Source organism: Petaurus breviceps, unplaced genomic scaffold, assembly GCF_028583685.1.
Source record: "Petaurus breviceps papuanus isolate PSGF00001 unplaced genomic scaffold, PetGlider_PUasm1.0 189, whole genome shotgun sequence".
Lineage (NCBI taxonomy): Eukaryota > Metazoa > Chordata > Mammalia > Diprotodontia > Petauridae > Petaurus > Petaurus breviceps.
The window spans coordinates 5,785,069-5,801,678 of NW_027185809.1; the positions used below are offsets into that span (position 1 = coordinate 5,785,069).

General features: G+C 46.3%; 1 protein-coding gene across 4 annotated transcripts in view; it reads left to right on the forward strand.

Moving 5' to 3' along the window:
• TCF7 (transcription factor 7) overlaps positions 1-16,610 on the forward strand; it is a 122,302-nt gene that overhangs the window by 78,839 nt on the left and 26,853 nt on the right. For all 4 annotated transcript variants that reach the window (XM_069091832.1, XM_069091831.1, XM_069091834.1 and 1 more), the window contains exons 4-5: positions 5,144-5,252; positions 8,831-8,921. In XM_069091832.1, the coding sequence (XP_068947933.1) occupies positions 5,144-5,252; positions 8,831-8,921 (200 nt within the window). The remainder of the gene's footprint in view (positions 1-5,143; positions 5,253-8,830; positions 8,922-16,610) is intronic.

Below are 16,610 nucleotides of genomic sequence, written 5' to 3' on the forward strand. Positions count from 1 at the left end.
TGTGATGGTGTGGTCCTATGGAAAGAGTGCTAAGTTTAGATGCATGTAACCCGGGTTCAAAGTTTGGCTTTATCTCTTGGTATCTATGATGCCCTAAACAAGTCATTTAATTTGTCCGCTGCACCTTAGTTTCCTTGTCTGTAAATGGAGTGGTTGGGCCAGATTACCTTTAAGATCTTTCTCAACTCTACATCTGTAATCCTGTCACTTTCTTAGGTCACAACGCAAGGCAGGGGCAGAGCCAAGTCAACGATTCAGTGGTTTGGGGCAGGCCAACTTAGGGTTACAGCAAAGTGCCTTGGAAGGGAGCTGATAGGAGAAGTAAACTCTCTCCCAAACTGCTACCTTGGCCCTGGGGCCTGAGAGAACAGCCCCCTCTTTTCTGCTTCTCATCTTCATTATCTCAGTGAGGCATGAGTCATCTCTGAATGTCACCATAGGCCATTTCTGCGAAAAGTAAGAGTGCTGTGGCCTCCTGCATGAGCGAGACAGGAAGTTTGGGTAGTTTGGAAAGCAGGGGCAGGGACCCAGCAAACATTCAGTAGCTCCACTCAGAAGAGTCTGAGAACCAGAAGGGCTTTGGGGGAAGTTACCTCCCAGCCTGCCTGTGGCACCCAATACTGCAAAGGAATCCAGTCTCTATTCAATCTGTAAGTTTTTATTGATCACCCCTTCCCTATCATCCCCACACCATGTGCCCAGCCAGCCCTGTGCTTCGTCCTGTGTGGATATGACAGGAAACTCCTAGTCCAGTTGGGGAGCCAGGCTCAGACTCATAGGATCATGGATTTTATAGCTAGAAAATATCTTTATCTTTGAGGCCATCTTATCCTAAGATTCAGAGAATTTATACCTGCCTAAGGTCACACAAGTGGTAAAGCTTATAGATCATCCAGTCCAACCCCTTCTTCACTGATGAGAGAGCTAGGGCTCCTCCCATGACCTGCCCAAGGTCATAGCTGGGATTCCAACTTGAAAGCTAATCATCCCTCCACTACACCAGAAATCCTTCATTGCAATTTAGACAACAATACGATCACCACCAACTTTATGAGACTCCCACTTGCAGAGCATTCTGCTGGGTACCATACAGTGCTTCCCTCAGATACAGTCTCCCCCCCCCTCCCCCCAGCAAAGAAGCTTACAGTCTAGCAGGGAATGGGACCATAATACATGCCAAGTGCATTAGAGATGGATGAAGTCAAGTGATGTGTGCTGTCTGGGGAGGAAGGTCATTTATTAAATTAAGAAGGGAAGGGAACAAATCAGGGAAGGTTCCCTTAGAGCATGTAGTTTGTCAGTTGAGCTTTAAAGGATGGTGGTTGTCGTTGAGTTATTCAGTCATGTCCAACATAGACCGCAGCACAATGCTGTCCTTGGGGTTTTCTTGGCAAAGATACTGGGGTGGTTTGTCATTTCCTTCTCTGGTGGATTAAGGTGAACCAAGGTTAAGTGAACTGCCCAGGGTCACACAGTCAGTAAGTGTCTGAAGCTAGATTTGGACTCAGGTCTTCCTGACTCTGGGCAGCTAAGGTGGTACAGTGGATAGAGCACTGGGCTTAGAGTCAGAAAGACTCATCTTTCTGAGTTCAAATTCAGCTTCAGACACTAGCTGTGTGACCTTGGACAAGTCACTTCACCTTGTTTGCCTCAGTTTCCTCATCTGTAAAATGAGCTGGAGAAGGAAATGCCAAACCCCTCCAGTATCTTTGCCAAGAAAACAGAGTCAGGGGTCACAAAGAGTCAGACAGGACCAGACAATAACAACTTCCTCACTCCAGGTGCAGTGCTATATCTACTGAGCCTTCTAATTGCCTCTTAAAGGAGAAGCAAGAATTCAAAATAGTGAAGTGGGGGACCAGAGGGGATTCCGGGAATAAGGAATAATCTAATTAAAAAAGACAGGACCCCAGATCTAGAACTGGGGGAGGGGACATTTCAAGGCCATCAAGCCCAAACGCCTCATTTGAGGCCCAAGGAGAAGGGATCTGCCCAAGATCACTCGTAACTAGCAGAAACTGAGTTATACTCAGTTCCTGTGACTCCACATTCAGCACTTCTACCACTGTACCACACTGTATGTGTTCAGGGTACAAAGAGTAGTCCCAGCTTGGTTGCCACATAGACTGTGTAGAGCAGAATGCATGAGATCTGTCTACACAGGTAGGCTTCAACCATATTATAGAGGGCCTAGAATGCTAGGTACAGGAGTTCAAATTTAGTGAAAAATATTTATGTTAAACACCAGATAAGGAGTGTGTACAATAAACTCCAGGAAGGAGAGATTGGTGAAGACTGAGACAGCCTGTGAAGACTTTCCTTGAGGAGCGGGGCCTGGCGGCAGGTGTTGAAGGATGATGGGTAGACTTTGGATATATGGAGAAGGGAGAACAGTGGGAGCAGAGACACACCAGAAAGAAGTGATTTGGGTTCAGCATAGGTGTGCATGTTGGCGGAGCTCTGGGAGTGAAGGCTGGTGAGGTAGAGTGGAACAAATGATGAAGGGCCTTGAATACCCAAAGGAGTCATTTTGACTTGAATTCAGAAGGAGTCAGGGGCTCTGTCCTCTTTTGCTGCAGACTGGGCTGTCCCTAGACACACACCCCCACCCCCCCCACCCCCGCCAATTCTGGAGATACTGGCTGGGCTAGCTTCTCCCTGGAGAGCTTGGGGTAAGCCTGTGGCTTTGCTAACTAACAACTGCTTTCCCTTTAAGGCATAGCTTCCCCACCCACTTCTAATTGCCAGGCTATTTATGGGTCTCGTGCATCCCCTCTACCCGCTCCATACCCTTTTATTTGTGGCTTCTCCACCACACTGGGCCCCTTTAGTCAACTTCCCACAGCAGGCCCCCACCAAAGGGCTCATTGGTTGTGGCCCTAGTTTCAGTCCAAAACAAACCCCACAGTCCTGTTCTCTGCCAAACCCTGCCCCTTTCCCTTCCTCCCTCCTCCACTTCCAAAACTAACATCTAGGAAACCCTCCCAGTGGAACCCTCAGGGATCCAACTACTCTATCAACCCCCTCCATTCTACATCCTTCCTCTTTCTCCCTTCCCCCTTCCCTAAGGGGGTAAGGGAGTCACGTAGTCCTTTTGAGTGTTTTGATGATGTTCAGTTCAATCCAATTCAATTTTCGATTCAGCAGATTTCTTACACATCTCCTAAAGGAGGGCTCTTATATGGGCTCTGAGGATACAAGTATCTTTGTGTGCTGTGATACAATACTTGCTCTCTAGGAGTTTACCATTCAAGGGAAGGGGCTGGGGTAGAACAGGTACCCCAGTGACCGCCATGATGACAGTGGATATAGAGCCAGCATTGGCTTCAGGAAGAGCCCTTCCTCCCCTCTATACCAGAGGTGATTGTGGGTAAGTCATTTAACCTCTGAGTGTTCCAAGCAACTCCGATGTCATGTGTTAGAGATGTGATTCTGAGTTTCTTCCATCAAGGGAATTTCAACACTGATAGTTTCCCTTTACAAAGGAAATTGCCGATCAAATAATAATATTAATAACTCGTTTCTATAGCACTTAAAGGTTTACAAAGTCATTTCCCACAACAAAAGGAGATAACACAAGTATGACCGCCATATTTTACAGATGAAGACACAAAGCTCTGAGAGGTGAAGTATATCACAAAGGAAGGCAAGAGAAATATGAAGGAGAGCCCAGGACAAAGTGCCGGGGAACTGGAGGCTGGAGAAATGACTGTCACCTGGCAGGTGACATCTTAGTTGGGTCTTGGCACAAAGGAAGGACTTCAGAAGCCAGATATGGGGAAAGAGTCCATTCCAGGCTTGGGGTAAATTGATGCCTAGCCCAGTCCTAGGCAGAGTGGGGGGACAACAGAGACAGATTACATGACTCTTTTAAGCTCCCCCACCCATTCTCTCCCCCTCACCTTGTTAGTCAACAAGATCATGGCCAAGAGAAAAGGGACAGTTAGGAGCCTTCCACAAATATTAACTCCTCTTCTTTAGCCAGGAAGGAATCAGGGTCAGCTTGGAGAAAGCAGTGAGTCAACCTTGGCACCATTTCTGTAGTGGCCTAGAGCAGAGGGGTCAAGCACGCAGCTTACCTTCTTTGAGTATGAAGCCACTGGCCTAAAACACTGAAAGACTAAATTAAGACTTGCGCAGGTTGATACGGCCAGTCTGTGTCAGAGGTGGGACTATAGCGCCTCTCATAGAATAGGATTAATTCTGAATACCCAGTCTCCTCTGTGTGTCTCATTTGCCTTTTGTCCTCAAAGAGGAGTGAGACATCAGGAAGATGTTGCAAGTGAATTGAATTTAAGTGAGACAGGGCTATGCCAAGTCATCAGCCTCACTTTCTCTTCCAGAGCCATCTGGGTCCAGTGGCAAGATCTAGACCGGGCAACTGGAGATGACCCAGGATGCAGTGGGAAACCTTGACCTTTTTAAGTTCTCACTTTGAGGCAACACCCATTCAATGATTAGGGCAGTTTAAGAAGTGAGCCAAGAGATGGCTATAAAGGGAGGTAGGAGGCAGTGTGGCATGGTAGAGAGAGCTCTGGGTCATAGGACCTTAAAGCACTATATAAATACCAGTTGTCATCATCATCACCATCATTTTTATCTGTAGTGGCCAGGCCTCCAATTTGGTAATCACTTCATTCCATGAGCCTTCTCAGACCTGCTGAGCTCAAACAGTGTTTATAGAGTAGTGTAGGGGTGTGGGCACACACTTTAAAAGTTTAACCTGCATCATTAGCACTTTCTTGAGCCAAGGCGAGCAACAAAACAATATACCGAGGTGGATGCGTAGCGATTGCCTGTTTTTGAGGTATAAATGCCCCCACGAGAAATTTAACTATGCGCTCTCCTAAAGGGTTGGAGCTGGCTCTAGAAGCCCTGCTAGGATCTCAGCCCTGATATGTGACTAGCTAGGTAGGCCATTTGAGATCGTTCCTTTTCTCTCTCTTGGCTTCAGTTTTCCTATATGTGAAAAGGGACTAAGAATGCCTGCTCTGCCACCTTGCTTCCCAGACTGTGATGAGGTTCCTTTGAGACCATGAAGTTCATTGTCAAGCTCCAGAAATTCTGGGCTGCTGCAGATGGTTTAGACCATTTTCATGTTTACAGGTGGGTGGCTGGGGGCTGTCTCTCTCATGTCTTTCAGCACACCAAGCCTGGTCAGCCCTCCCATGGAGTTCCCCAGATCACACCCCTCTATGAACATTTCAGCTCCCACCCAACACATGGCTCTGCTGACATCAACCAGAAGCAAGGTAGGCTCTTGTGTTTTTTCCATTAATTTTTTTCAGCTGATATGCATTTATTTTCTCTCCCTTCCACCCTTCCCTCATTGAACAACAAAAAGACAAGCCTTATAACAAATATGCATGGTCAGGCAAAGCAAATTGGGGGTGTAGGGATCCAGTGACAAGCATTAGACAAAGCACAGAATGATAGGATTGCTTTCCTAGAAAAAAAGTCTAAGAATTATTTGGCATCCTCCTTTCCCCCTCTCCCAGGACATTTGGCTTTATTGAAGTGTACCCAGTTACTGCCATAAGAGAGAAAGCAAGAGTGCTGAATCCATTTTACATCTAAAGAAACTAAGGCAAGAAAGGTTTCTATCAGTATTGGGAATTAGCACAAACCTGACAGGACCTGGAAGCCAGGGAACAGTCAGGATGCAGGCATGATTGGTAGTGGCCAGCAGGGCAAAGGGTGAATTGAGGCCAGATATGGCCTGCACGCCATACTCATGTACTGTGAGAAGAACAATGAAGGGGATTGGGTTTGGAAGGCACTGCTGAGGAGAAAGCAGAGAGATTCAGGCTGAGGGAGCTGGAAGAAAAATTGATAATGCCAACAACAGCGTGCCCACAGGACATTTTTTTTTTTTTGCCTTTTGGACGGCAATTGGGGTTAAGTAACTTGCCCAAGGTTAAACAGCTAGTTTTCGGGGGGGGGGGGTTGTGGGTGTGTGGGTGTTGTGTCTGAGGCCTGAACCAAACTCGGGTCCTCCTGACTCCAGGGCTGGTGCTTTACTCACTGCGCCACCTAGCCGCCCCCCACAGGACTTGTCAAAGTGCATTCACATACATTCGCTCATTAAATTCTCACCCCTGTGAAAAAAAAGCAGGGATGTTGCTTCAATATTTAATAACAACAACAAATAATAATAGCTAACATTTCTATAGCCCTTACTGCATGCCAGCGACTATGCTAATCACTTTACAATGATTGCATTTGATCCTCACAATCCTTGGGAGGTAGGTACTATCCTTATGCCCATTTTACAGTTGAGGAAACTGGGACAGAGGTTGAGTGACTTACCCAGGATCACACAGCTAGTAAAGTGTCTGAGGCCAGATTTGAACTCAGGTCTTAGATGATTAATTATTAATTATTATATATTTATATAATATACATATTGTATATAATTAATTAGATATAAATAATTAATAATTAACACATATATGTCATCCTTCTACTGATTCAGATGGAAGCCTGACCTACATCCCCTTTGCAGTGGTCAAGGGATTACTCAATGGCCACTCTTCCAGTGACAGGCATCTTCTAACTAGCTTGGGCTTCAGATGACAGGAATATAGTACCTTGCCTGGCCTGCATCCAAAGCTTTTTCATCTTGGTAGGGCCTACCAAAATTTGTGCTCCAGAGACAGAGACTTTAGGAGCCCAGAAGGTCACCTGCATACCATGAGAAGGTATCAGAGGAGGAAGAAACTGAGGCTGACAAAGAGTAAAAGTGACCTCTCTACTGGCCCCACAGCTAGGAAGCTTCCTGACTGAGTCTAGGGGCTCTCTCCATGGTAGCAGACTCAGCCTCCAACCCAAGGGTAGGGAACCTTTGGCCTCATCCAAAACTTTGGATTCAGCCAAAGGGCCACACTTGAGGACTTAGAAGGCCACATGTGGCCTTGAGGCCCCAGGTTCCCCACCATTGTTTTCCTGTGGAAAGCTCCTTTAGAGGCACTTAATCATTTCAGCTTTCCAAGCCTCTGTCCCAATCATTGTAAAATGGGTATAAAAGTCCTTGTTGCCCCCAAGCTGTAGGACTCTCTGCCTCACATTTGGCTTATGGTTTAAAGGGCAAATTAGTTATTTTTCCCCCCAGGAGGGCAAACCCAACTCTGCCCCAGTTTCAAGCCAAACCGTAAAAACCACTGGCGGTTTTCCGTTGCTTTGTCCATGGTTACCTCCCCAGGAAGTGCAGGGATTGTTCCCTAAGAGAATGGCCAAGTTCTTCTTAGTGGGAATGATGCTTATCTGAGGCTGGACCTGAATTCTGGTCCCTCTCAAGATTCCTGGTCCAAAGCTCAGATCTCTAGGAATCTAGGACTGCTTGTCCTACACCCCATCACCACTTCCAACACACACCCTCACCCTACCCTAACAAAAGAAGGGCCAGGGAGTAAATCGAAAGTGATACACCCTCTGAATCATCCCCAGACATACCGGAGCAAAGGAGTCATTCCTAGAAAAAGTATTGTCTCCAGACAGAAATGCCCTGACTCAGGCAGATTTAGCCTTGGGTAGCCCCCAAATCCCACTGACTTTCAATTTCAGGGAGTTCTGGCTACTCTCCAGGCAGGTCCACACCAGGTGCCTTTCTCATCTCTCTGACACTCTGCCACATCAATCACTGTCATAGCCACTCTTGTTATCTTTACATTTGGTCATCCTTTTAAGGCTCCTGGTTACTGGCCATGATGATTGATATAGCAGCTATTCCTGATTTATCTGTTTTCAGGATATTCGTGTGTTCAGAGTAGCCAATATGGGGGTGGAGGTGGTGGAGGAGGGAGGATTCCATGTGCTTCCAGAGAGGAAGTCTGAGAAAGTCACAGGCCTTGTTGTTGGGGTTTATTGAAGCAGAGGAAGGGGAAGGAAACTCAGGGGTAGGCTGGAGAGAATTCTAAATTCCTCAACTTTAGTCTTTACTATTCACATTTTGTCTGTGATGAGATTTTGGGGGCTGAATCCCCTCACTTCTAGGACCTCTTACAAAGTCTCTGGTGTCAAAAATCCCACCCACACCTCCCCCAACTACTGCTTCCCTCTGAGTATAAACTGGATCCTCTCCTCCCCAAACCATTCCCCTGTTTCCACCTAAAGCATTAGGATCTAGGTACCAAATGGCTACTTCTTCAGGGGTAGTTCTAATAGGAATCACCCCCTGTGGCTCACACTGACACATGGTCCCAATCATCTTCTCATCTAACTTGGGATTAAATTGACAAATTATGCATTTTGGGGGATAGGAGAGCTCCAGTTCTGAAAATGTTCTATTACCAATAAACTTTGATCATGTAGATAACTCCCAACATGTACAACCCTTTAAAACTTCTTTTTAAGTGCTTTAGAATCACAGAATGTCAAACCTGGAAGGGATCCCAGGGACCCTCTAATATAACCTTCTCATTGTGCAGACAGGGAAACTGGGGTGCAAAGAAGGGAAGGGACTTGGCCAAGGTTCTGCTAAAAACAGCAAGTTCCTAACTGATAACCAGCCTCCACTGGGGGCGCAGAACTGCTTCGACATTCATTACTTATTCAGTCCTGTAGCAGCCCTTTAAAGGAGGCAGGGCAGGAATTATTACCCTCATCTTACCCATGATGCTGAGACCCAAAGGAGTGAAGGGACTTTCTCAAGGGAAGCCCAGGATGAGAACCCAGTTCTCCTCCTTTCTAGTCTGGGTCTCCTTCCCTAGGGCACAGAACCTCCATCTAGGCCACATTATAGATCTGGTGTGTATGAGAATCCTCCATTCATCTAGTCTTCTTCAGCCCCTCCGCTGCCTTTTTCTCTAATTCATCTTGCTTCTCCATCCAGGTGTTCACCGCCCACTACAGACCACTGACATCTCCAGTTTCTACTCTTTATCTCCAGGTGGTGTTGGACAGATCTCCCATACCATGGGCTGGTGAGTGTCAAGGAGTGTTGCTGTTTCTAAACAACCAAAATATGCCCTCTCTGGCCTAACACCCCGCCAGCTGAAGATTGGGTCAGAGAGCCAAAATCCTGGCTCATTCAGCCACAGTACAGGCAGCAGGAGCCACCAAGCTGCTTCCGCTCCAAGAGAACCTCAGTTTCCCTAGGGGTCCTTTAGTTTTCTCCTTTTATCAAGAAAAGTAACTTTTGTTTCACTCAATCCCAGGATCCAGTAAAGAAAATTACCCAGTACCAGTTTTGGGGGAAACAGTATTTAAAATTATAAGGGTGTCTTCATCTGTAAGGGAACTCCAGAAGTCACATGTCACTCATGGGACTCACAAAGCATCTAGTTCTGCCTATGGTGCTGATGAAAAATGAAAAAAAAAAAAAACCCTTTAGCTCCCCCATCCTTGAGCCTGTTTCATCTGGTACAGCTGAGAGTTTTGTTTAACCCCTGAAGTAGGTGGGGCTGGCCTGTCACTATCCTGCTCTCTCAATCTCTAGAAAAATGTCTTTTCCTCTTTCCACTAAGTCACCACTCCCTAGCCATGGTGAACCCAGAGCCTTTGGGAAATCAAGGCAAGGTGGGCTAATTTCTATAACCTACTACAAAGGAGAAAAGATTGATTTACTCTGGAGCAGGGAAGAGGTCCTGGGGTTGAGTTTGTCAGAAAGTGAGCTTTGGGTTGCCACAGCCAATGGCCAGGGATGGATTAATTGGCTTTAGGGTGGCCAGTCCCTCAGAAACAGAGTATCATACTCTTTGTGCATGGAGAAAAACTTATCCTTGACCCTGTGGAGGAAAAAAAATTAAAGAAATTAGGAAACAGTCTCGGATTTTGATGATCCTAGGGTAGCTGAGAGCTTAATATGAGAGAAAGAACATAAACATATGAAGAAATAAATACATAAGGAGGTATGAACTGTGTGCACCATGGAGTCACTGGGACGGAGGTGTCCAAAGCAGGTGAACTTGGAGCAGATATACCCTCCCATTTCTTGGGTCCTGAGAAGCTCTAGTATCTGGGGGAAAGGGAGAAGCTGAAAGGGGTATAGAAGCCAGAGGAGAAGACCTCCGTTAGAGTGAACCTAGAAGGTGGAAGGACTCTGACATGTCCAGTCTTTAGAGAGTATGATGGAATTGGTTCGGATTCATCTCAGGGTGAAGGAAGCAGGAGCTAGGAGGATGTCCAAAGAAGAAGCATGGGGGTGGGGGGAGATGGGAGTATTTCAGGAGAGTCCTTATGTCAGCACAGGTGATTGGCTACAGAACCCTGAGGCAGCTAGAGGGCCAGACCTGGAGTCAGGAAGACCTGAATTCAAATGTGGCCTTAAATACATACTAGCTGGACAAGGTATCTGACCACTGTTTGCTTCGGTTTCCTCAACTGTAAAAAGGGGATCATAATAACACTTCAAATTGAGAAAATATTTGCAAAGTGCTTAGTACAGGGCCTGGCACATAGTAGGTTCTAAATGAATGCTTATTTCTATTCGTTCATCCTTCCTTCCTTTATAAGGATATTGGGGGAAATGACCTGAAAAGAAAGAGGCAGCATGGCATAATGGATTGGGTGTCAGACTTATAGTCAAGAAGAACCTGGGTTCAAATCTTACGTTAGGCACTTATTTGGGCTCTGTGACCTTGAAACTCATTTGACCTCTCTGGGCCTGTTTTTTCATCTATAAAATCAAGGGCATTGGACCAAAAACCTCAAGATCCCTAGCTCCTAATCTCTGATTCTATAATGTATCCTAAAGTAGAAGATTCTGGTCAGAAAAAAGGAAGAACATAACATACTGACAGTGATTGATGTTAATCAGTCAAACATTTTCTGAATACATATATACTTACTATATGAAAGGGATCCTCATGCTGATTATGCCCCGTTTCTTGTCCTCTGATCGAATTTCTCTGGGTCATAAAGGACTGGCATGTGAGAAGTTAACCTGATTTGTTTGGGATAAAGACTTCCTGGAGGAGGTGGTATGGGAACTCACCCTAGGAAATAAATGGGCCAGGGGATAAAGGGGGCCAGAACTTGCAGCCAGAGGACAAAGGAGAGAACAGGCCCTTGTAGAACCCTGCCCTTAACCCTGTATGAATTCTTAATTACATAATTAGCCTGAGTTGGAGAGTTGAGAGAGGAGGCTGAGAGGCAGGTCAGACAGTGGGTAGTGTCTTTACTATCACAAGTCCCCAAGTTCCTCTGGTTTCCTTAAAGGGAAAAGACCTGAGTAACTCTAGATCCTTGGAATGGGAGCCCATGGTCACTAAGCCAACCAGAGGCGAACACACCCCTTCTTGAGCTGCCCTAGCCATCCTCCACTAACCCTCTTAGCTGTGTTACCTTGGGCAAGTTCCTTCCAGCTCTCAATCCCTGGCACCCATGCATACATTCACCTAAGTCTGGTGCTCAGACCAGCGTCCTTCAGCAAGCTCAATCCCATAACTTGTGTGAGAGCCTGGTCTCCTCCCAGCCCACATCCCTGCAGAATGGCCAGCCCTTGCCAAAGCACTCCAAACCCCAATCCTTCTTTCTCTAAAGCTCCCCCCCAGGCTTCCTCTCACTGACAGGGCTGGCATGGAAGATACATCCAGGGTCTAAAGCACATTCCCCCATTTCCAGGCCTCAGGCCTTCCTAGAAGCTCTGTTTACAGTGTGGCCCACAGCCCAGCTGGCACAGCTACCCCTTGAAAAGTGTTATTGCGTCATGGTCCTGACCCAGACAGGCTGCTGTGCTGGGCAGGGTCACCATTACCACACCCTGGTCAGCCCCAGCCCGGCCAGCACTCAAGCAACAGAGCAGGAGGGACAGCTGGCTCCAGGCTCCCTTTGTTCCTGAGGGATGGACCAAGCTTGGAGCTGTGATCTGTGGAGTGTGACAGTAGAGGTGGCTCAACAGAAGGAGCTAGAGCTTCAAGGTCCAGGCCTCTACTCCCTCTTCCTCCTGCCTACCAGCCCTGAAAGTGATAGATCAGGCAGGCCCAGGGAGGAGCCTTATTAGATTTCCCCTTTCCTAGTCCTTTGATCCTGTGAGGGTGAGAAAACCTTCTGGGCTGGGAAAGCTATGAATGGATCTGAGAGCCAGACCCAGGCCTTAGGAGTGAGGAATGTCACCAAGAGATTAACTCCTGCCAAGGACTTTCTCATCCAGTGTGAACAGGAATGTGGAGCTTCAAAAGGCTAATGGTTTGGGGTGGGAGTAGGGGATGGGGGGTGGGGGTGGGGTGGAATGTAGCCATTGTCCGTAAGTACTGTGATGAGCCAGATTGTTCTGACAGGTTGTAAATACATCTTTGTACTGACCTGCAGGAAGGCTAAGTACTAACTACCCAGGGATCCTTGACCTCTCCATATCCCCAACAGAGGACTCTGGCTGCTTCCTTAAATGACTATTACCCCCACACATGGTGACCCTATGGCTCCCTCTCCTCCCTGCCCAGTGCATCCTAACTCAGCCTGGGAAAGGAAGCTCTTTGACATTTCTAAGGTTCTGGGGGAGGAAAATGGCTCTCACCCTCTTAGGAGACTTTTCCCCCTAAGGGTTGTCACCCCAACCAGAAGGATATTATGTAGAAGTCCTTTGAAAGTTGTATTAATGTATTTTGTTTTTACATCTCAGTCATTTCTGGAAATAACTCCTTGTGGGAAGCGAACCTGGTTTTATTCTATTCCGTTTTGGGCAGTTTTCTGGGGGCATAAAAAGATTTGGAGCTAGGGTGAGAAGGGGGAAAGGCAGGCTACAGCCAGATATTTCCCAGGAAACCACAACTGTCTCTGCCCTAGCTTACCTTCCTCTCCCACTAGAACCCAACGTGGCCAGGCCAAGAATTTTCCTGAATCTTAGAGTTCTCTGGTTGGAGAGTGACTGTGAATGCTATGGGTTTGTTTTTTTTTTCTAATCAATAAACATTAAGCTCTGGAGATACAGATACAAAGAATGAAATAACCTCTCCTTGCTAGAAGCTCATATTCATTTTAGAAATTTATTATTATTTTCAATAAACAAGCATTTATTTTCTCTCCCTCTTATTTCTCCACACCCATGCCAATCAAAACAGAAAAAGGAAGGAAGGAAGGAAAGAAAGGAGGAAACCAAGCTTTAGAACAATGCAAAGCAAATCACCTCATTGGCCATGTCCAAAATGTATGTTCTATGGCCATTTAAAAAGGCTCACTCTGTACACGAGCTCCTTAGGCAAACTGGAAATCACAAATCTAGTTCTCCAGAGGGTCCCAGTGGGAATTCCTAAGGGGACAGAAGTGCAAGTGTCCAGAGAAGGGGACAAAACAGAAGGTAGAAAAGAAGCAAGCCCTGCTTCTGGCTTCTAAGTTCATGTGGCCTTCCAACGTTACCATGGAGAGCCATAGTGGTGTGGTGAAAATGGTGCTGGTCAGAAGACCAGGATTTAAGTCCCTTCTTCAACACTTACTGGACCTTCGTTAAGTCTAACTTCCTCTAACCTCTATATCTGAATCTCTAAAATGGGAGTGATACCAACATAAATGGAAGTGTAGGTACCATCAATTTAGAGTTTGAAGGCAGTTTTTATTTTCTGGTCCAACTTGCTAGCCCAGGGTTCGGATACAGAGACTTGTCCAACCTCACACAGTAAATGGCCAAGAAAAGGGTTAGTGAAGGATGGGCACCTTAGTCCAAGAAGTCGGCCTATTTGGTTAACCTAGAGACCACAGTATCACTTTCTAAGGTTTCATCATTTTTCAGAATCATATGCATTTCAATAATGCTTTGAAGTTTATAAAATGTGCTCACAACTGCCTATCATTCTAGTAACTAGGATCCCGTTTGCTAATTCTCTCACAACTCTTCCTCTTCAGACTTCAGAAGGAATGAGGAGAAAAGAGTGCCTTGTACTTTCTTAATCAGAGAAAAGTGCTTCTTCCCTCCCAAAGAATATGCAGAGGTGATCGCTCAGCCTGACCTGGGCCTTGTCCTCCTTCTCAAAGTTCTCTCTCAGCTTGTATTGGGATCCTAGAGTTAGTGAAGGATAGTCCCACACAACTCTTTCCTTCTCCCTCAAATGATCTAACAGAAGGAAAGCCTTTAATACCTCACCCAGGTCCCATCCAGGAAAACAATCTTTGCAGAAACCCCGAATTGTTCCTGCGTTTTTACTCCTTAGTGATTCTGGATAGACAGGACGGGGACTGACCTTTGGTTTTTTCCTCTGCTCCCCAGTGTCCCCTTGAGTCCCACAGAGAAAACTTTAGTCTCAAGAGATCTTATCCTCTGTAAACTGGTTCATTCATTAGTTGGTTCATTCATTCATTCATTCACTCCACCCAGCAACTGTTACTGTGTTTAAGACAGAGTCAGACAATGACAATCATGCAATGACAGAGTTGGGGAGAACCTTAGACCCATCTAATCTAATCTCATATTTCACAAGTGTGAACCTGTAGGCCTAGATCTCTCCCCTCCACTGACTGTAAAATTCCCAAAAGAAACTTGGTTCTGTTCCATCCTCAGGTTGAGCTCCCTGAGGGCAGGGTTTGGGGTTTAGTCCATCTCTTTTCCCCTGGTCTAGATGTACTCAGGAGCAGGGTTTGGCCTGAAATAGACTTCTTTGTCTCTCACTGCCCCCAGATTGGGAATCTAGAAATCCAAGATCCAGATGGAACAGGGTTTATCTGAGTTGATTTCTTGCCTATCGAATTTGCCCCCAGTTTGGGGGGCAAGTCATTCTGTGCTGTCTCCTTGTACCCTGAAAAGGGCCCTCAGGATGGAGGATGCTGCCCTTGTCTCCTTAAGACAACATAACCCGTTCCTGTATCTCCAGATTCCTGTCTTGCTGAGGAAGAATTACCTTGGTTTGCTGGGCAGGGACTTGGTCGAGTTTGGTTTGGATCAGACTCCAATTCTTTCCCACTGCTTGGTGACTTTTCTGGGAATTGGTTGTGACTTTCTATTTTTCAGTTGTAAAGGTGGGTCAAGAACTCAGAGCTTGAGGGGGGGTATCCTTGGAGGAATGCCCTGAGAGCATTCAGGAGTTCCCAAAGAGATAGCTGCTACTACCTGAGCCAGTAAGCACTGCCCTCCCCTGCTCAGCTCTAATACTTCCCACAGATCTCTCAGACTGGACTAGGTCCCATTCCAAGATAAGGATCAGAGATAGAACTGTCCCCTCCCTATAGACTTCTCAGAGGTTTCCAATTGAGGGCAAACTTATCAGCTGGCAAACTTGAGGTCGAAATCCCCAAATCCATTTCCTGGATCTGGCACCACAGAGGAAAAGCCAAGATAGGAATCTGTGGTGTAAAGCATTTAGAATTGGAAAACCTGGATTTGAATCTTTGCTAACTTTGCCTATGTGACCTTAGGTAAATCCCTTTGCTTGAGTTTCAAGTTTCCTCTGACCTTCAGTTTCTTTATCTGTCAAATGTGGGGGGTTAGATTAGATGGCCTCTCTAAATCTGTGATCCTCTGAATCCGTGTGTTCTCAGTCAACGGACCTAAGAATGTCCCAGGGAGGCGCTCTTGTAAGATCTTATTCATTTCCCTTTTTCCTCCCATAGTTGGGGGCATGCCTTTCCCAAACTTTACAGGATCCCCCTCGATTTCAGGTCCTAACCTTCCACTTCATAGAGGGACCTGCTATTATAATACACATCAAAATCTGGGTCAGAAGAGCAAGTTCCTTGGGTTCCATCCGGAAATACACAGGATGTGGCTTATTTACCACGCCCCCCGCCCCAAACTCATAACGATGGGCAGCTTCTCCAGAGGCTGCATCCAGGGCTGCTTGTAGACGCCGGAGAATACAGTCAGTTCTTCCTCTCACTGATTTCCTAGGATGCTCTTCCAAGGGAGAGGTAGATGCTCCATCAAGTGGGGTTGAGGAGAAAGAGTCAGATGGAAAAAGTGGGGAGAGGGGGAAGAGTGAGACAGTGTGGCCAGGGAAAGCTGGGCCTGGAACAGTGTAGGAAGAAAAATCTAATGCTTGAGAACCTTTGTGAGTGCTGCCTCCCATCCCACATGGGCATAAAAGAATCCCATCTTGGATACTTACTTATAAGATCTAGAGACATCTAGTCCAACCCCTTTGTTTTACAAAGGTGGAAACAAAGGCCCAAAGAGGTTAAGTTTTAGCCCATGGCCACAAAGTTAGGTGTTCTGCGTCCATTGTAAAATTCTGTCTTTAGGCACAAGAGTTTCCAAAAAGTATCTTACTCTCTTTGCAACCCTGTACTGGTATCAGTGTAAGCAGTTCCACTCCAGGGCTGAGAAGATTAGCTTCTGCGTGACCCAACTCTCCTTTTTCCTTTTACCCTCCTTCACTCTGCCTCTAAGTATAAGTGAAAAGAGCTGGATTTGAAGTCAGGACCTGTTACAACTTTAGCATATGTGACCTTGAGAAAGTCACTTCTCTCAAGGTATAAATTTACCCCTCTATAAAAAGCAGGTGGGTTAAATAATCTATTCCATAAGATCCCTAATAGATTTTTAAATCCCATAATCTTATATCCCAACTTCTTTCTTCTCTTCCCTGCAACAGCTTCTTCTGTCAGGAAGGAAAAATCATTTCTGGGAAAAGTAGACAGAGATGGAGACTAACTGGGGGAACTGGGGGTGCAAATTTGAACGAAGCAGTCTGGGAAGAGGCATCCTGATGCCCAATGTGAGTCTCGGTGGCCTTTCAGGCATTGTGGCA